At 42.7% G+C, this 21,144-nt stretch overlaps 2 protein-coding genes across 8 annotated transcripts in view; one reads left to right on the top strand and one right to left on the bottom strand.

The window, feature by feature from the left end:
* The window catches only part of lamb2l (laminin, beta 2-like), a 215,547-nt gene extending 205,897 nt beyond the window's left edge, over window positions 1–9,650 (top strand). For all 5 annotated transcript variants that reach the window (XM_077515185.1, XM_077515182.1, XM_077515183.1 and 2 more), the window contains 4 exons: window positions 93–234; window positions 315–491; window positions 891–1,056; window positions 9,099–9,650. In XM_077515185.1, the coding sequence (XP_077371311.1) occupies window positions 93–234; window positions 315–491; window positions 891–1,056; window positions 9,099–9,235 (622 nt within the window). In that variant the 3' untranslated portion in view covers window positions 9,236–9,650. The remainder of the gene's footprint in view (window positions 1–92; window positions 235–314; window positions 492–890; window positions 1,057–9,098) is intronic.
* LOC144014878 (putative nuclease HARBI1) overlaps window positions 9,016–21,144 on the bottom strand; it is a 36,630-nt gene continuing 24,501 nt past the window's right edge. For all 3 annotated transcript variants that reach the window (XR_013282609.1, XR_013282610.1, XM_077515199.1), the window contains 2 exons: window positions 9,886–10,089; window positions 9,016–9,804 (listed from right to left, as the gene is read on the bottom strand). Coding sequence is in view for 1 of the 3 variants with exons in the window: in XM_077515199.1 (XP_077371325.1) it covers window positions 9,668–9,804; window positions 9,886–10,089 (341 nt within the window). In the remaining 2 variants the exon portion in view is untranslated. The remainder of the gene's footprint in view (window positions 9,805–9,885; window positions 10,090–21,144) is intronic.

Raw genomic sequence — 21,144 nt, 5'->3', positions numbered from 1 at the left:
CTTTTCATGTTTTTTTCTAGTTACAGAAATAACAATTACACACCCCAACACATACGCTAACAACGCAGCAAAATCCTTTCGACATGTTGCAGGAGTCGAGCTGAGGTAGTGAAAGATGCTGCCAATGCTACAAAGATGGCCTTGGATCTGTCTGAGAAGGCCATCGAAAAAGCAAAAAGCGCCCTTAAAGAAACTTGGGACAACCTGAACGGCACCAGGAACGTCACTTCTGAGGTATGGCACATTGTACCATCTTTTTTTCTTTTTTTTTTTCTTTTAGACATAAACAACATTTGGGCGTCATTTCTCTGCAGGTGGATGAGCGGTTAACACAGCTGGAGAACAAGCAAATGGAAGTCATGATGCGTCTAATCAATCTCTCCGCTGAAATTGAGGCACTGAAAAACAAAAAGGAGTTGAACAGGGAGATGGCAAAGGATGCCAAAGCTTTGGCCGACAACGCCACACTCCAAGCAGTGTCGCTGGGGCAGGTAGGAACGGCCATCATGAGTCCATTTTTTTTTTTTGATTCAAGAGAATTCTGACCATGTTGTGGCTTGAAATGACAAAAATAAACACTCATGTCATCGTTTGCTTGCCCTGTTGTTGTCGTGCTGATTGCTGCAGTATTCAGGGGACTGTTTTTCTCTTCATTTTTTGTCATAACATAACAGGCTTATAATAAGTGTCTAAATCCAAATTTTAGCATAACCTTTTCTAATCTATGAATATTATCCAGGTTTAATTTTGTAAGAGGCATTAAGAGATTATAATCATGGATAAATGAAAATGACAGAGATGACACGATACCCGTCGTTAATAGTCTCCATCATTGCACGTCATGCTAGTGCTGTATTATATGACAAAATCCAAACAATATTTGGTTGCAGAGCCTCAACGACACAGAAAGTCGCTACCGTGAGCTGCGGGAGAAGGTGAACTCTCTCGGCCGTGGCTCTCAAGGCTTGAACGCCATCAACCGGAAGGCCAACGAGCTCAAGAGCGAGGCAGAAGAACTTCTTGACAAAGCTAACAAGGGCATGGAGCAGCTCAAGAGTGAGTGCAACACTGTCAGCCATCCGCTTGCTCACTTTGCGATCACATCTGAACACGATTTCATTCAATGAGTTGGGTGATGTTGGTGGTGTTCTAAATCTTGATCTTCATTTATTTCAGCCTTTTTTTTTTTTTAAATACTGCTTATTACATTTTTACATATATGAGATGAAACTGAATGCAGACAGCGGATGGTTACGTTAAAGGTAGCTGTTCGAGTTTGAGCAATAAACATAACTATGTCATGTTTTGGTTTGGTGGGGGTGGGTTTTTGTCTTTTGGTCGTTTGTCATGTGTTCCTTGTTTCCTCCCTTGTCCCGTTATGTCAAACCACGTCCACCTGAGTGTTTCTTCCCTTCCCAGTGTATCCACCAATCAGCTTCCCCTGCCACTTGTGTCTTGCCCAGCTGTGTCTAGTCATTGTCATTAGCCTGTGTGTATTTAGTTCCCTGTTTTCCGTTTGGTTCTTGTGGAGTCATAGTATCTGTTGTGCCTGTTCATGTTCATGTCCTTGTTTTCCTTGCCACGCCTTGTGTTTGTTTTTGATCGAGTTAAGTTTTCCCATAGTACCTTGTTTATAGTTTTTGTTAATTAAATCCCCTTTTTTTTACCTGCATCCCTGCCTTGCCCTGTTTTTTGGTTGCCTCCTGCATTTGGGTCCTGCCACCAACACCCCACACCGTGACAGAATGACTCCACCAGAACTGGACCCAGCGGGGGCAAGGGTGGAATGGGAGCCCGGGGCGAAGAAGGCGCTTGAGTCCTGCGACCGAGCCATTGCCGGGCTAAAAGAGGTACTGGCTAGGCTCCGTGGCGTCGGGAGTGACGGGTCAGACAGGCCTCAAGTCCCTGGGCCTCGTCTGCTGCGACCTCTCGCTCCTGAATCTCGTCTGCTCCAGCCTCTCGTTCCTTTGTGTCGTCTGCTGCGGCCTCTCGCTCCTGAACCTCGTCTGCTGGAGCTTCTCGCTCCTGAACCTCGTCTGCTGGAGCCTCTCGCTCCTGAACCTCGTCTGCTGGAGCCTCTCGCTCCTGAACCTCGTCTGCTGGAGCCTCTCGCTCCTGAACCTCGTCTGCTGGAGCCTCTCGCTCCTGAACCTCGTCTGCTGGAGCCTCTCGCTCCTGAACCTCGTCTGCTGGAGCCTCTCGCTCCTGAACCTCGTCTGCTGGAGCCTCTCGCTCCTGAACCTCGTCTGCTGCAACCTCTCGCCCCTGAGCCTCGCCGGGCGCCGCCCAAAGTCCGGGAGCCTCGCCGGGCGCCGCCCAAATTCCGGGAGCCTCGCCGGGCGCCGCCCAAATTCCGGGAGCCTCGCCGGGCGCCGCCCAAAGTCCGGGCGCCTCCCAAAGTTCCGGAGCCTCGCCGGGCGCCTCCCAAAGTTCCGGAACCTCGCCAGGCATCGCTCAAAGTCCCGGCGGCGCAAGCCCTGCGGCTGCCTTCACCTCTCGTGGGGCGTCGAGGACGCCCTCCTGACTGGCCCCGCTGGGACTCTCTTGTCGGGCGTCGAGGACGCCCTCCTGAACTGCTTTTTGTCTGGGACGGCTGGGGGGGCCGTGTGCCCTCCTCCGTGCCCCCTTCCGCCCGCCCTTGTTTTTGGACTTTTTATGTTGGACGTCTGGGAGCCGTCCCTTGAGGGGGGGGTTATGTCATGTTTTGGTTTGGTGGGGGTGGGTTTTTGTCTTTTGGTCGTTTGTCATGTGTTCCTTGTTTCCTCCCTTGTCCCGTTATGTCAAACCACGTCCACCTGAGTGTTTCTTCCCTTCCCAGTGTATCCACCAATCAGCTTCCCCTGCCACTTGTGTCTTGCCCAGCTGTGTCTAGTCATTGTCATTAGCCTGTGTGTATTTAGTTCCCTGTTTTCCGTTTGGTTCTTGTGGAGTCATAGTATCTGTTGTGCCTGTTCATGTTCATGTCCTTGTTTTCCTTGCCACGCCTTGTGTTTGTTTTTGATCGAGTTAAGTTTTCCCATAGTACCTTGTTTATAGTTTTTGTTAATTAAATCCCCTTTTTTTTACCTGCATCCCTGCCTTGCCCTGTTTTTTGGTTGCCTCCTGCATTTGGGTCCTGCCACCAACACCCCACACCGTGACAAACTACATGCATTAAAGTAAAGAATTTAATAAATGTTTACATATGCCGTAGGTCATTTTTTTCCCCATTTTAAATTATGTAAATAATTAATTGATTAGAAAAAGCAGGATGAGCGTGTGCAGTGGATATAAATTTTTGAAAATGTCCTCAAAACATTAAATGTCGAAAAAATTAACACATAACAGGTGCGCTTCAAATTTAGCGGGCAAAATATGTTGGGAAAAAAAGCCTTTTTAAATAAATGATTAATCATGATTAATCGTTTCACAGCTCTAATATATATATATATATATATATATATATATATATATATATATATATATATATATATATATATATATATATATATATATATATATATATATATTTTAGTGGTGTTAAAAAATCGATTCGGTAATATATCGTGATATTCCAGTGCGCAATTCTCGAATCGATTCAATAGGTAGCCGAATCGATTTTTAAACATCCATTTTTTATGGAAAAACATTCAACAAAACGTCTTACTAAAGCCTGGTTCACACGGCAGGAGAATTGGCCCGATTTTAGCCCCGAATTTCCCCTCCCGACAATCGTAAGGACGCGTTGAGACGCAAGTGATAATCTTCACAGATAATCCTGCCGTGTGTGTTGTCACACGGCGCCTCCCTATGTCGGCGCTCGGAAGGACCCCCGACTTGAAACCGGGCATATCCAACATGTTGGATTTTTTTGGCCCGATTTCGCTCCGCGCAGCCGATTGACAGTGACGTGCAGCCAATCAGAAAGCAAGCCGGTGAGGTGGGGAATCCAAAATCAAAACAGTCATGACGCAGCAGAAAGTCCGTGCTCGCGCTATTACACTCTTTTTAGTTTTTAAATTATTAGTATTTTATATATATATATATATATATATATATATATATATATATATATATACACGCCCACACATTCTCCACAAATAAACGTGGTCTCCGGGTGGGACGCCAACCCGCGCCGCCAGCAGCGAGCCGAGATCAAGCGATGTCTTGCCAGTGCCCATTTACACTCCTTTAAACAAGACCTTTTCTTTTTATGCCGCTTTTTCGGCTGAAAACCAAGATCGACTCATGTTGACGACTCGGAAGCCACGTTTAATCTCGAGAGGTTTTGCGAGACTTCCCGTCACATTCTTGAATGAACTCGGCTCGTGTGGAGTGTGTTGATTGTGCAGTGTGGCCGCACACCACGCACGGTACGTTCAAAACTAACGCTAGCTGAACTGGCTGGTGGCCTTCACACATAGGTTATTCATTCTTTATTGTGTGAAGGCTGGAGGCCACACATATGTTATTCTACACCATTCCCGTTATTGTGTGAAGGCTGGAGGCCTTATAATATATAATATTCCTCGCACTTTTTTGTCCAGTTTCTTCTTCCACATTTTTCACCCGATTCACTCCGTTCCAATTTCAAACGATTCCAAATATTCGCGCCTACAGCGCTTCCATTTTTCTTATTCCCACGATTCACGTGTTACCCGCAATTCCCGATTTCGTACCCGATTTTTCCCCATGTATTCTTAATGGGAGATTCAAAATTTCACATTTCCTTCCACATTTTTCATCCGATTCACTTCGTTCCAACTTCAATATGTTCCATCATGAGCTCTTCCAGCTTTTCAGTTCCAAAATTCACGCCTTACCCACAATTCACGATTTCGTACCCGAATATTTCCCACATTCTACATTTTTCATTTACTTCCACATTATTCATCCGATTGACTTCGTTCCAACTTCAATATATTCCAGCAATTCAAGCCATGAGCTCTTCCAGCTTTTCAGTTCCAAAATTCACGCCTTACCCACAATTCCCGATTTCGTACCCGCACATAACCCACATTCTACATTTTCCATTTACTTCCACATTATTCATCCAATTGACGTCGTTCCAGCTTCAATATATTCCAGCATTTCAAGCCATTAGCTCTTCCAGCTTTTCAGTTCCAAAATTCACGCCTTGCCCACAATTCCCGATTTCGTACCCGAATATTTCCCACATTCTACATTTTCCATTTACTTACACATTATTCATCCGATTGACGTCGTTCCAGCTTCAATATATTCCAGCAATTCAAGCCATGAGCTCTTCCAGCTTTTCAGTTCCAAAATTCACGCCTTACCCACAATTCCCGATTTCGTACCCGCACATTACCCACATTCTACATTTTCCATTTACTTCCACATTATTCATCCAATTGACGTCGTTCCAGCTTCAATATATTCCAGCATTTCAAGCCATTAGCTCTTCCAGCTTTTCAGTTCCAAAATTCACGCCTTGCCCACAATTCCCGATTTCGTACCCGAATATTTCCCAAATTCTACATTTTCCATTTACTTACACATTATTCATCCGATTGACGTTGTTCCAGCTTCAATATATTCCAGCAATTCAAGCCATGAGCTCTTCCAGCTTTTCAGTTCCAAAATTCACACCTTGCCCACAATTCCGGATTTCGTACCCGAATATTTCCCACATTCCATATTTCACATTTACTTCCACATTATTCTTTCGATTGACTTCGTTCCAACTTCAATATATTCCAGCAATTCAAGCCATGAGCTCTCCCAGCTTTTCAGTTCCAAAATTCACACCTTGCCCACAATTCCGGATTTCGTACCCGAATATTTCCCACATTCTATATTTCACATTTACTTCCACATTATTCATCCGATTGACTTCGTTCCAACTTCAATATATTCCACCAATTCAAGCCATGAGCTCTTCCAGCTTTTCAGTTCCAAAATTAACGCCTTACCCACAATTCCCAATTTTGTACCCAAATATTTCCCACATTCTACATTTTCCATTTACTTCCACATTATTTATCCGATTGACTTCGTTCCAACTTCAATATATTACAGCAATTCAAGCCATGAGCTCTTCCAGCTTTTCAGTTCCAAAATTCATGCCTTACCCACAATTCCCGATTTCGTACCCGCACATTACCCACATTCTACATTTTCCATTTTCTTCCACATTATTCATCCGATTGACGTCGTTCCAGCTTCAATATATTCCAGCAATTCAAGCCATGAGCTCTTCCAGCTTTTCAGTTCCAAAATTCACACCTTGCCCACAATTCCGGATTTCGTACCCGAATATTTCCCACATTCTATATTTCACATTTACTTCCACATTATTCATCCGATTGACTTCGTTCCAACTTCAATATATTCCACCAATTCAAGCCATGAGCTCTTCCAGCTTTTCGGTTCCAAAATTAACGCCTTACCCACAATTCCCAATTTTGTACCCAAATATTTCCCACATTCTACATTTTCCATTTACTTCCACATTATTTATCCGATTGACTTCGTTCCAACTTCAATATATTCCACCATTTCACGTCATGAGCTCTTCCATCTTACCACCTAACTTACCGCACATGGCGGCCATTTTCCAACTTACCATGCACGGCGGCCATTTTAGACAAATGATATGCCCAGATATCATTCAACATCATTCAACACCATTCAATATCATTCAATATCTTTCAATATCATTCATCATCATTCAACATTATTCCAAATCATTCCACAGCTATTCATTCTCATCTCCAGCCTTCACACGCCATTTCCCCAGAAATGGCATTTCTAGTTCTTATATTTTATTCCTCACACTTTTTTGTCCAGTTTCTACTTCCACATTTTTCACCCCATTCACTCCGTTCCAATTTCAAACGATTCCAAATATTCGCGCCTGCATCGCTTCCATTTTTCTTATTCCCACGATTCACGTGTTACCCGCAATTCCCGATTTCGTACCCGATTTTTCCCCATGTATTCTTAATGGGAGATTCAAAATTTCACATTTCCTTCCACATTTTTCATCCGATTCACTTCGTTCCAACTTCAATATGTTCCATCATGAGCTCTTCAAGCTTTTCAGTTCCAAAATTCACGCCTTACCCACAATTAACGATTTCGTACCCGAATATTTCCCACATTCTACATTTTTCATTTACTTCCACATTATTCATCCGATTGACTTCGTTCCAACTTCAATATATTCCAGCAATTCAAGCCATGAGCTCTTCCAGCTTTTCAGTTCCAAAATTCACGCCTTACCCACAATTCCCGATTTCGTACCCGCACATTACCCACATTCTACATTTTCCATTTACTTACACATTATTCATCCGATTGACGTAGTTCCAGCTTCAATATATTCCAGCAATTCAAGCCATGAGCTCTTCCAGCTTTTCAGTTCCAAAATTCACACCTTGCCCACAATTCCGGATTTCGTACCCGAATATTTCCCACATTCTATATTTCACATTTACTTCCACATTATTCATCCGATTGACTTCGTTCCAACTTCAATATATTCCAGCAATTCAAGCCATGAGCTCTTCCAGCTTTTCAGTTCCAAAATTCATGCCTTACCCACAATTCCTGATTTCGTACCCGAATATTTCCCACATTCTACATTTCACATTTACATCGACATTTTTCATCCGATTGACGTCGATTCAACTTCAATATATTCCACCAATTCAAGCCATGAGCTCTTCCAGCTTTTCAGTTCCAAAATTCACGCCTTACCCACAATTCCCAATTTGGTACCCAAATATTTCCCACATTCTACATTTTCCATTTACTTCCACATTATTTATCCGATTGACTTCGTTCCAACTTCAATATATTCCACCATTTCACGTCATGAGCTCTTCCATCTTACCACCTAACTTACCACGCATGGCGGCCATTTTCCAAATTACCATGAATGGCGGCCATTTTGGATAAATTATATGCCCAGGTTTCTCGCCAACCTGGCCCCCCAAGGCGGCGGCCATTTTGGCCAATTGATTAGGTATGCCTGTGATTCTTGCCAGGATATTCCCCGACCTGAACAGGAAGTAACCTATATCAATAGGAAGTGACCTCATATCAACAGGAAGTGACCTAATTTCAACAGGAAGTGACCAGTAAGTGACCTTAAATCGACAGGACGTGACCTGATTTCAACAGAAAGTGACCTGATTTCAATAGGAAGTGACCTCATATCAACAGGAAGTGACTTAATTTCAACAGGAAGTGACCTAAAATCAACAGGAAGTGACCTAAAATCAACAGGAAGTGACCCGAATTCAACAGGAAGTGACCTGATTTTAATAGGAAGTGACCTGATTTGAACAGGAAGTGACCTCATATCAACAGGAAGTGACCTAAAATCAATAGGAAGTGACCCTATTTCAACAGGAAATGACCCGATTTCAACAGGAAGTGACCTAATATCAACAGGAAGTGACCCAATTTCAATAGTAAGTGACCTGAAATCAACAGGAAGTGAACATGCTAGTGCCGAGTTAGCATGCTAATGCTAGCTTAAGCATGCTAATGCTAATGTTAGCTTAGCATGCTAATGCTAATGTTAGCTTAGCATTCTAATGCTAATGTTAGTTTAGCATTTTAATGCTAAGCTAGGATGTTAATGCTAATGTTAGCTTAGCATGCTAATGCTAATGTTAAACATCATTCTGCAGTTCCACAAAATAAAATATTCCAGGAAATGTGATTTTGTCCCTGTCATTCAGAATCCATGCGTCTCCAATCCAATCTTTTTTTTTTTTTTAAATTTATTTTACACTAAATAAAAAAAATTTAAAACTGCATATTTTTTAAATTATTAAACATTGCATCATGGAAGTTCTTGTGCTATTTTTAAAAACTTTAGATTGCTAAATATTTTGAAAAAAAAAAAAAAAAAGACTAACATGGGGACTGACTAATAGTATCGTTTTGTTTTTTTTTTGTTTTTTTTAATGATATTGACCAAATTTGGACATAGGATGTTTCTGATCAGCAGTAACTGTATAGAATTTTGGAAACAGAGAAGACAGATGGACAAGCATGCCGTTTTTCCACACAGTGGCTTTATTTGAAAGTTATGTACTCGTTTCCAGTGTTGTCAATCCACGGCTGTGTTGGCATTGCAGAGCTGGAGAAGAAGTTCAGGAGCAACGAAGAGCGGATGCAGCAGCAGCGGACGGAGCTGGACGAGCTGAAGGAAAACGCCACTTTGGTGCGGGACGTCATCCGGGACCAAGTGCAGAAGTACGGCAGCTGCTCGTGAGGGCCTCGTCGTTCCCCAATTTGACTTTCGCTGCCTGAGCCGCCGGCAAAGTCGCCATTACTGCGGTAATGTTTGTCTGACTCCTACTCCGAGTATTCCACTGGGACTTGTTGACAAATGTCCGTGTACTGTATCACGTTGAGACGTCTGTGTGCTCCTATAATGTCTTAAGCTATCAAAACGAAAGGATGACCAGTGGGAAGGATTTTTTTTAAATGAATATCGTAAATGATGAAAATATATATCAGTTTATTTCAATATTTTTATCACAATTTCAGGCTATTATTGTATGTGCTATTAAAATGTTAAGGGAGCAAAGTGGACCTGACTGATTTAAACAAAACAAAAAAAATCTATTTTATGTTTATTTTTATTGCAAAAGAAGCTCTTGATTGAATAAATCTTCTATCAAATATTTGAACGTATCCTCACTCATGTCCGCCCTCTAGTGGCTGTCAGGTTGAGTGTGAGCGCTTGGAGTTGTTGGATCAGCGCGGACAATTGCTTGGCTGCAGCTTCTTTCTCCCTCAAGGTCTCGGTCAGCCTCCGCAGCGCGCTGCCTTGTTGCACTGACAAATCGACGACGTCAAAAGGAAAACATGAAAAATGATGCCTTTTTTGGATTTGCACAATCTAAGACGCTTTCTCACCCAGGAAGTAGAAAATGAGTACAAGTGTGAGGAGGAGCAGCGTGATGACGGCGCAGGCCATCGTGTAGGCTCGCGACGAGCTCGGCGTCAACATGTCCTGTAGACGACTCCGCCATTTGCCTCCTCGGTTTACGCGTCTCATGTGGTGTGCGTGCAGCGTTCCATTCACGGAGGGTGTGTAAGCCGGGCGGGGGGGCTTCGTTCCTGAAATCAACTCACTTATTAGCACAAACAAGTGTGTGTTTGCATGGATGTGGAATGTGTTTTGAATGCATTGCTATTATATAAGGGATTGAAAAAGTCTACACACTCCTGTTCAAATGCCAGGTTTTTCTGATATATAGAAATTGGGCCAAATTTTTTAACCATTAATGTAACCTATTAGATATGGAGGACCAAAACTGCCAACATTCAAAATAAATAAATGACAAATTAAATAAATAAATGACTAAAAGTGAAAATAAAAATGGATATAAAAAAAATATAATTTGAAAATTATATCCACAAAATAAATATAAATGGAAATAAAAACAGCAAAAATATAAATAAATAAATACATTTGTATTTAATTTTTGAATTCGATTGTTTTATATCAGTTTTTATATTCACTTTTAGTCATTTATTTATTTATTTAGTCATTTTAAATTTTGGCAGTTTTGGGCCGTACTGCCAAGTCGAAATGTTATTCAAATGAGGTCCTAAGCTTGTCTAAGGTTGGACTCCGCCATTGCAACCTGCCCGTCATTAGTCGGGCGAGCATCTCGGCGAACAAGGAAGTCTCGCCGGCTTGCAGTGTGTAAATGCTTTTAAATTCAGGTTAAAAACTTTGTTTTTTTCTTATACCTTTGATTAGGGACTTTTAAACAGCTTTAATTAAGTGTGATTATTATTATTATTTTAAACTTCCTTATGTTAAATGTTTTAAAGTTTGTTGAATAATGTTTTAAGATTGTTAGTTTGTAACCTATTTTCATTTATTTTTCTTCCTCTGAATGTTAACTACTGTTTCTTGATGCTTATGTGTTGTCTTTCCTTGTGTAAAGCACAATGAGTTGCCTTGTGTATGAAATGTGCTATACAAATAAACTTGCCTTGCCTTGCAATGGAGACCTCCACTAATGGACGACGATCGTGTCTACTGTCACCTCAACTTGGGACTTGAGTTGCGAGACAGAAACGGCATAGTCCAACCCAAGACACGCTTAGGACCGCCCCCTCATTTGAATAACATTTCAACTTGGCAGTACGGCCCAAAACTGCCAAAATTAAAAATAAATGACCAAATAAATAAATACATAAATAAGTACATCAGTGACTAAACGACTAAATAAATGACTGAAAGTGAAAATAAAAATGGATATAAAAAATATAATTTAAAAATTAAACACAAATGTATGTATAGATGCCCCGCCTGCTGCCCATATCCAACTAGGATAGGCTCCAGCACCCCCTGCGACCCTTGTAAGGAGCAAGTGGTTCAGAAAATCGATGGATACACACACATACATTTATATATATATATATATATACATATATATATATATATATATATATATATATATATATATATATACATATATATACACATATATATATATACATATATATACACATATATATATATACATATATATACACATATATATATATATATGTGTGTGTGTGTGTGTGTGTGTGTGTGTGTGTGTGTGTGTGTGTGTGTGTGTGTATATATGTATATACAGTGATACCTCGGCTGACGAACGCTTTAGCTCACGAACCTTTCGCCTCACGAACATTAAATTCGCGAGAATTTAGTCTCTGCTGACGAACTACTTTTCGGCGGACGAACCAAACCACGCGGTCGAACAGCACCACGGTGCCGGCCACGAGAAGCTGACGCACGCTCACGGCGTCCCAGTTCGTCACCCCCTTTCTTTTAGTGCGGACGCGGTTTGTGTTTGATAGACATTTTGAGTGTACTTTTGCTATTATGGGACCGAAAAAGACCCCACCACAGGCTAGTGTTAAGCCTAATGCTTACCAGCGAGGGACGGCGATTCGGCGGCGCGTTTGCATTGTAGTCAATGGAGTTCGCGCCACTAAAAAAAGCGAAACTGCCATCACGTACCTCAAAAAAGGAGAAAATCGTGCCACGGCTGTTTAGTCCCAGGAAAGAGGTGAAAGTAGTTGGCGGTGCTCACTTTTTGTTGACTCGCTAAAGTGCTCCACTTCCTTGTCAACAAGGGACACACCACCTCCGCTCCGGTGAGCACGAAAGTGCGAATGAGCGACAACCGTTCCATAAACAAACGCTCGCGAATGAAGTAAGTCTACCATTGCTACTATCCTTAAGAACTACCATCACAAAGTAAAATAAAACGACTTTATTATACAGTACAATTTATTTCTTTAATTACAATACAATAGCACATTTATTATACGTAAAATAAGGTATATTTTTGTGTAGTTTTAAGGCTTATTTAGTAGAAAATTATGTTTTATAGGGACCTGGGAACGGATTATTCTCATTTTAATGGTTTCTTATGGGAAATAAATGTTCGGAAGAAGAACTTTTCGGCTTACACACACTCTCTGGGAACCAATTAAGTTCGTGAGCCGAGGTATCACTGTATATATATATATATATATATATATATATATATATATATATATATATATATATATATATATATATATATATATATATATATATATATAATGTATGTATGTATGTATGTATATATTTGAATATATAGCGAGTAGTGATGGGAGTCGGAGGCGGAGTGTTGAAGCCCGGAGCCGAAGACTGCCGTTTTATTGACATCAGCTTCTCAGTGTTTAACAGCAACTCATCACCCTGCGCGAGGCTCACAGGCCAACTACCATTTCTCCCTTTCATCCTAACCAGCTCCTCACACTCAGAACTCCCCCTTCGTCCCAACGTTCCGTGGGTGAATTATGTTCCCATCACTACACAAGCCCAGAATTCACCCATAATCAAACTCCGGATGACGGAGTAAAGTACCCAGGGAGTGCGGGCGTGAGGGGCACAGCAGAAACATCAGAACAGTCCCGCGCACCAACTGGCGGGGATGCAGGAACAACTGGAAGGGACCCCGCACGGTCCACCAGGCGCAGCCCAGGAGGGCAGCCGCGGCGGGGGGCGCGGGGCAAGTCCAAGGGTCCGGCCAGGTCAACATGAGCCGGCTTAAGCCTGTCAACCATAGTCTTGGCACCATGCTGCAGGACCCTAAATGGCCCGTCGTAGGGGGGACGCAAGGGACCACGGTGTGCATTGTGTCGGATGAAAACAAACTCGGCCGACTGCAGGTTGGAGGGGACGCGGGCCACAGGGTTGCCATGCTGCGACATGGGAACGGGCTGGAACGCACCAGCAGCATCCACTGGCGGCCCACACATATTCATATATTCATATATATATATATATATATATATATATATATATATATATATATATACACACACCTCGGCTTTTCGCTGTAATTTCGAAGATTTTGACATCTTGCACCGACGGTTTAAGTGCACAGTCGACTACAAACCAGTTTCAATTCTAGGGGAACAAAAAAATAGGGTCTTATTTCCAAAAAATAAGTTTGAGTTATGGGAGACGAAGACCACGCCGCACTCACATGCTCACCCAACCGGAAGTCCAAATACCGTAATATTTTTACATTAATGCATTTTATTATCTGAATGTCATTTGCAAACATTGATTAAATGCATGTACACAATTGCATGCATGCGTGTATTGCTCAAAACGTAACAGTATCATATCAATTGGGTGCAATTCAGCAATTCTTAATTAAACGCAAATTACTTTTGTTTTATCGAAAGCTGTACATATCCTTGAAGACAATAGGGCTAGCATCGCGGACGACTTTAAAAATACGTTCGCTGCTGTGGAAGCTAAACTGGACGAAATACAGTCCAGGGTGCCTGAGCACGGACAACGTATTGATTCCCTCGAAGATGTTTCAGCCCAAAATACCCAGCGAATTCAAGTACTTAGCTGATAGCTGTGCTAAGCTAAAGGCTAAAGCCACAGACTTGGAGGGTCGGAGTAGTTGGAATAACATCCGGATTATTGGCCTCCCGGAGTCCGTGGAGGGTTCCAACCCGACAGATTTTTTTCTCCGACCTTTTAATGGAGCTGTTTGGTGAGGATACCCTGCAATCTCGCCCTGAACTGGACCGTGCACACAGATCACTCGTCGCCAAGCTGCAGCATGGATCGCTTTCGCGGCCGGTGATCATTCGACTACACCGCTACCAGACGAAGGAGCTCATCATACGGGAAGCACGCAAGAAGCGAGCCACGCTCCAGTATCGCGGGTCTCCTGTCCTGATTTATGAGGATTATGCTCCGGAGGTGGCTGAGGAACGCGCCAAGTATCGGGCGGTCATGGCTAAACTGTACAATTTTGCTCTGAGGCCGGCTCAACTTTTTCCAGCTCGTCTGCAAATAACTCTGGATGGCGGGGTTAAGAAGAGGTTTTTGTTTCAGTTTGCTCTGTCTCCACATCGCTGGACTGACAAACAAACTGGCCGGTTGTCCGTTACCCAACTCACAGGGAACTTTATTGAAGCTGCTTTTAACCGTACAAGACATTCAATTCACATTGTCCGTCACACTCTCCTGTCCGGGTAGAAAACCAACAAAACACAAGCAATTCCTATTGCGACATCCCTTTTCTTTTCAAAAGAAAATAATCTGTGTATATAGTTAAACAAAAATTTCCAATTGTGCATTTCTATTAAAACAATACTTATCATCTTACAAACAAAATATTCACTTAAGATTTCCCATGTATTTTTTCCCCCCAAACCAAAAGTTACACCATTCTTCAATGACTGAACAATATAAACACTAACACCATAAACTTAGCTTCCTTTTCACCATATTACCTTTTTTTTTCTCTCTTTTTTTTCTTCTTCTTCTTCAGTTAAGTACACACAAAGTCCTTAAGTGTTTTGGACGGTGTACCACACATCCCGACCTCGTGGTTACTGAGATCCCGATGTTTTCTGGGTCCTGCCTTGTCGCTGACTGGGCTTGGTTCGACATGTCCGGTTGTGTGTACACAGATTTTCTCAAATGGCGACGATTTCTCCTGCGAACACTGCTTGAGTCCAGCTTGACTGCATAGGATCGGTTACCAAGTGGAGTGCTCACTGTCGCCTTACTCCATATGGTGTTTGTTCCAAAAGGCTGCACACGCACAGCATCACAAGGTTTCAACGAGTCCATGTCTTTTGCCGTTTGGTTGTACTTTGATTGTCTCTCTTGGTTTCTCATGAGACCTTGATTGTTGTCATTCAGTTTCGGTTCCAGTAGACTGTCCTTTATCGGTAGTAGGGTCCTTGTTCTCCTGCTCATGAGCCTTTGAGCAGGACTTGTGTTTAAACCTTGGGTTGGGGTGTTACGATGATCCAAAATGGCCAGATATGGGTCGTGTCCAGCCAGTTTCGCCTTCCTCATCAGCCGTTTGGCAGTCTTGACAGCTGATTCCGCCTTACCATGACTTTGCGGATAGCCTGGAGAGGAGGTTTTGTGCTTGAACTCCCATATGCGGCTAAAATTCGCAAACTCCGCAGAACTAAATTGGGGTCCGTTGTCTGAAAATACCCTGTCGCGCAAAGTGAGCTTTCAGTTTGCGAATGACTGTGTTGGACCTGGTATTGGGTAAGTAGTCCACCTCCCAGAAATTGGAATAATAATCAACAGTCAGTAAGTATTCTTTGTTCTCACAGGTGAACAAGTCTATTCCGACTTTAGCCCACGGTCTCGTAGTGATCTCATGTGGATGTAGTGTTTCTTTTTGTTGTTTTGTGTCCACAGACCGGCATGTGTCACATTTTGCAACATGTTTTTTTATGTGATCGTTCATACCTTGCCAATAAACACAGTCTCTTGCCCACCTGAGGCATCCCTCTGTTCCCAGGTGAGAAGAGTAAATCCGCTGTGTGATGTCTTTTTGGAGTGAGTCTGGGATCACAACTCTCACCCTGAAAACAAGTCCATTTTGGGTGCTCAGCTCATCCTGTAAAGAGTAAAAATTGGTTACATCAACAGGCACATCTTTTTTTGTCTCTTGGCCACCCTTGCTGGATAGTTTTGATCAGCATCTGCAGTTTTGTGTCTGATTCTGTTGCTTTTCAGATACTGTCCATTCTTTCAGCTGAGATTGGCACATAATCCACCATGTTGACACATTCGGTCTCCAGCTCAGTCTGACTTTTGTTGGCGTTTTGCAGGTAAGCTCTACTCAATGTGTCTGCAAGCAGCATGTCACGTCCAGGAACATATATGATGTTCAGATAATATTTTTGTAATCTCAATGACATGCTTTGGAGTCTCTTCGGAGCATTTATCAGAGGCTTTTTGATGATGTTCTCCAAAGGCTTGTGGTCTGACTGAACTCTCACTAGTCTGCCGTATGTATATTGATGAAACTTTTCCATGCCGAATACTATAGCCAGACGTTCTTTTTCAATTTGTGCATAACCTCTTTCCGTCGTTGTCAATGCACGACTCGCATAGGCAACTGGTTTGCCACCTTGTGTTAAAGCTGCTCCCAGCCCTGTTCCACTTGCATCACACTGTAATGTTAACTCTTGTTCTGGGCTGTGGTATTTCAAAATTGGCACTTGCGTAATCTTGTGTTTGAGTCTTTTAAATGCTTGTTCTTGCACATCAGTCCATTCCCATAGAGACTCCTTGTGTGTTAGCTGTCGTAGTGTCTCACAGTCGTCTGATAGGTGCTGGTAAAATTTTGACAAATAATTCACAAGTCCCACCAGTCTCTGAACACCTTTCACATTTGTCGGTGCCGGCATTTCAGTAACCGCTCGCACTTTTTCTTGGTCAATCTTGAGTCCCTCCGCTGTCAGCAAATGACCAATATAAGGGACCTCTCACTTCCTGAGTTTGAGTTTATCTGCATTTAGCTTAATGTTTCTGTCTCTGCATCTCCTCAGAAAAAGTCTCAAGTTTTTGTCGTGATCTTTGACTGCCTCCTCCCTGGTGTCACCTTCGCCGGTGATTAGGATGTCATCTGCGATGATGTAGGTGCCTGGCAGGTTCTCCAGGGCATGCATTAGTTTCCGTTGAAAAACTTCCGGTGCTGGACTGATGCCCATTGGCATTCTCAGCCACCTAAATCGGCCAAAGGGAGTTGCAAATGTTGTCAAGTATGTTGACTCTTCTTTGAGCTTCATGTGCCAGAAGCCATGCTTTACATCACACACCGTGAAAACTTTTGCCTTCGCCAAATCTGGTAGAATGTCATCGATTGTCGGAAGTGGAAAGTGGCTCCCCTTTAAAACTTTGTTAAGCGGTCTCGGGTCAATACAAATTCTGGGTCGACCATTGGGCTTCTGTACTGACACTATGCCACTAATCCACTCAGTGCTGTTTTCCACTGGTGCTATTATCTGTCTGTCCACAAGACTTTTGAGTTCCTCTTTAAGTGGTTTCATCATCGACACTGGGACTCTGCGTTTTGGAAGTTTGACAGGCTGCACAGTTGTGTCGACTTCCAGTTTATATTCACCTTGCAAGCAGCCATCACCTGTAAACACGTCTTTATTTCTTCCAGCTGCCAAGGATCTCCGGTCACTGAATCTCTTGTCACAATACTGTCTAGTGCAACAATGTTGTCATATTGCACCTGAATGATTTTCATTGCTTTGCTTGCACTGCGGCCAAGTAGAGGTGTTTTACATTCCTCTCCAACAACTTGAAACTCAACTCTGTACTTTTTCTGGTTCCTTGGATTTGTCATTTTAACTTTGCATTTGCCTAATGGACACAGCATTGACTTATTATACATCACAAGTACCTTGTCTGAATGTCCCAATTTCACATCTGGATTCAGCAGGTTGATTGGAATGACATTGCAGGTTGCACCACAGTCAATCTGAAAATTCACAATCTTTTCACCAATCATCATTCCAGCAAACAGTTGTTCAGTTTTACCATTTTGTTTCTCCCCCCATCTGGTTCACTTCTGCTATTGTCGATGTCACTGCAATGACTGTCATTATGTCCTCACATGAGTCTGAATCAGTCTGCCACTGTGTGCACCGCTTTTTTGTGTTGTTTCACTCCTGTTTTGCTTTTGCATCTCACTGCAAAATGATTGTCCTTGCCACATTTCTTACATTTTTTATGCCAAAAGCTGAGCATTTCTCCTTGAGCCTTTCATGTGTTCTACCACAATATTTGCAGGATATCTCACCTTCCTTGTTTTTCCTTTTTGCATGTTCGATTGCATGAACATCCTCTTCATGATGACCCTCTATTGTTTTGCTGTACTCACGTGAGATCTCCATCGATCTACAAATCTGTAGACATCGGTTGAGGTCCAGATTGTCTTCTCTGAGTAGTCTTTCCCTCCAACTTGAGCTGTACGTGCCACTAACAATTCTGTCCCTTATTAGAGAATCTTTCAGCTGCTCAAAATTGCATGTACTTGCCAGTGTCCTCAAGTCAGTCACATATTTGTCGATAGATTCACCTGGACCTTGATTGTGAGCAAAAAAAATTGTATCCTTCCACGGTTTCATTCGCCCTCGGGTTACAATGTTGCTTTTGTATTAAACAGTTAACAGTCACTCTTGCTTCTGAGCCCATTAACGTCGCACAGAGCTCTCTGCCCTGCTCCCCGATGAGGTAGTAGAAAAGCTTAACACGTGCCTTTTCCTCCGCGTCTGGCATGGCTAACTCGATATACAACGAAAATTCTTCCTTCCAGGTTTTCCATGACTTAGCAAGATTTGCAGAGTCCATACACCACTGTTGAGGAGGCTTCAATCCTTCCATTTTCCTACCTACGGCGCTCGTACTTTTCTCTTGATCCGAGCTGTCGCCACCGTCGCCATCCACGTGACGTTATGCTAGCGCCGCTTAGCTCCTCGTTAGCACGATGCTATGCTAGCGTCGCGTAGCTCCTCGTAGCTTCATTCACTCGCTTGCATTGCTCAGACCGCTCCACACGCACCGCTGCCACCATGTTTCAGTTTGCTCTGTCTCGACATCGCTGGACTGACAAACAAACTGGCCGGTTGTCCGTTACCCAACTCACAGGGAACTTTATTGAAGCTGCTTTTAACCGTACAATACATTCAATTCGCATTGTCCGTCGCACTCTCCTGTCCGGGTAGAAAACCAACAAAACACAAACAATTCCTATTACTACAATTACAGTTTTAGCTCCAGTGTTTTCTCATGGGGGAGCCTCCACAGTGAGAGGGATGCTTGGTCTTCATCCATCTCACTGTGGATGAACTCCTCCTGGGTGCCTTTCCTTGCAGGGTCCTTCTGTGCCCCGCCATGTTGTGGTTTTCATGTGTTTGTTGGGTTTTGGGTGTGTCTGTGGGTACGATCATGGGGATGGGGCGGCTTTTTGTTTCTTTTATTTTATTGTATTATGGATGTTCAGCACTTTGAGTTGCATTTTAAATGTATGAAAGGTGCTATATAAATAAAGTTGATTGATTGATTGTTTGATTGATTGAAGTATTTAGGTGTAGTAATAACACACTCTACTCCCACACTATGTGAACAGAATTTTACTACATTGTCGTCCACAGTTAAGTCGGACTTACAAAGGTGGAACTCTTTGCCGCCTTTTCTTGGCGGGTCGGGTGCAGACTATAAAAACGAATGTGTTACTTCGGTACTTGTACTTATTCCAGTGTCTCTCCATCTTTCTCCCTAAATCTTTCTTTGCTTCAATTGACAATATGGTTTCATCCTTTATTTGGGCCGGTAAGCATGCAAGAGCGGGCAAAACTTTGCTGCAGCGGAGTAGGTCGCTGGGTGGGTTGGGACTACCCAATTTTATTAGTTACTATTGGGCCGCCAATGTCCACAAAATAACGCTTTGGTTTACTTCTTCACAGTCTAGTTGGTGCCGTTTAGAGGCCGACTCTTGCTCTACCTCTCTTACAGCGCTGGCATGTAGCACAATTCCCATACCTTACTCTAATTTTACCTCTAATACGGTGGTGATAAACTCATTAAATATATGCTCACAAATTAGACGATGCTTTGGGTGGTTTTCACTCCCGAAGGTGATACCTATCTGCAATAATCACCTCTTTGTACCAGCCAGGAATGATGGACGGTTTAAATCATTAGAGCGCCGTGGCCTTCGTTGTCTGGGGGATCTATATGTTGATGATGTTTTTGGTCGTTTTGATCAGTTAAGGGCAGCATTTAAATTTAATAGCTCAGATTTTTTTCAATACTTTCAGCTACGTGACTTTGCTAGAACGCAAACGCAGGCCTTCCCACAAATTCCAAATCTCACAGGTATTGATTTGGCTCTTAAGGCGACAGCTTTGCCCAAAAGACAGATTTCCAATCTTTATAATCTCTTGTTCAAACGTAATGATTCAATTTTAATGAGGATCAAAACTGCCTGGGAACTCGAACTACAATCAGAGCTCTCTCAAGAATTCTGGGAAAAGGCACTTGTGGCTGTTAACTCTTCTTCTAGTTGTGCTAGGTTGTCCCTCATTCAGTTTAAGGTACTCCATAGACTCCATTATAGCAAACACAAACTTCATATTATATTTCCAGAGTCGTGTGATGAGTACGTAGGTGTTCCCAAAGTCCTTGTCATCTGACTCACATGTTCTGGTCCTGCCCTAAACTAGTTAATTATTGGAGGTCATTTTTTGAGTGTATCTCAAACCTTTTAGGAATACATATCGTGCCATCACCGCATATAGCTATTTTCGGTAGGTCTCCAGACAGTTTGTCTACCTCTCCCGTTCAAGACAATGTACTGGCTTTTACATCACTGATTGCTCGTAGGAGGATACTTCTCTTGTGGAAGTCCTCACAACAGCCACCCTTTAAAGCATGGCGTCACGACATCTTGTTTCTCCTCAAATTGGAAAAAATTAAATTCAGTCTCAGAAGGTGTAGTGATAGATTTTACACTCACTGGAAACCCTTGCTTTTATATTTTGGGAAGCTTTCTCCTGATGACTTAGTATGATGAAGTGGAACACCTCCGTCCTGTGGAGTCCGATTCTTGTGTGGGTCCGGCCGTCCCCCCTCTACTGTTACGATCTGGCAAACTGAAACTTTTATGCTCTTTGATGGTTGGTCTTGATGTATGCAACAATTGTCTTGTACTAAAATTAGTAGTGCTGTCATGTTTATATTCTCATGTTTTTGTGATTTTTGTTTTGAATTATCTTATTTAGAGGGGCCCCTGTGTGTTGTTCTGGGGTGGTTGT

The sequence above is a fragment of the Festucalex cinctus genome, chromosome 2 (genome assembly GCF_051991245.1).
Source record: "Festucalex cinctus isolate MCC-2025b chromosome 2, RoL_Fcin_1.0, whole genome shotgun sequence".
Classification (NCBI taxonomy): domain Eukaryota; kingdom Metazoa; phylum Chordata; class Actinopteri; order Syngnathiformes; family Syngnathidae; genus Festucalex; species Festucalex cinctus.
Note: the sequence above shows the minus strand (reverse complement) of the source record. Positions and strands in the feature narration are given on the sequence as shown.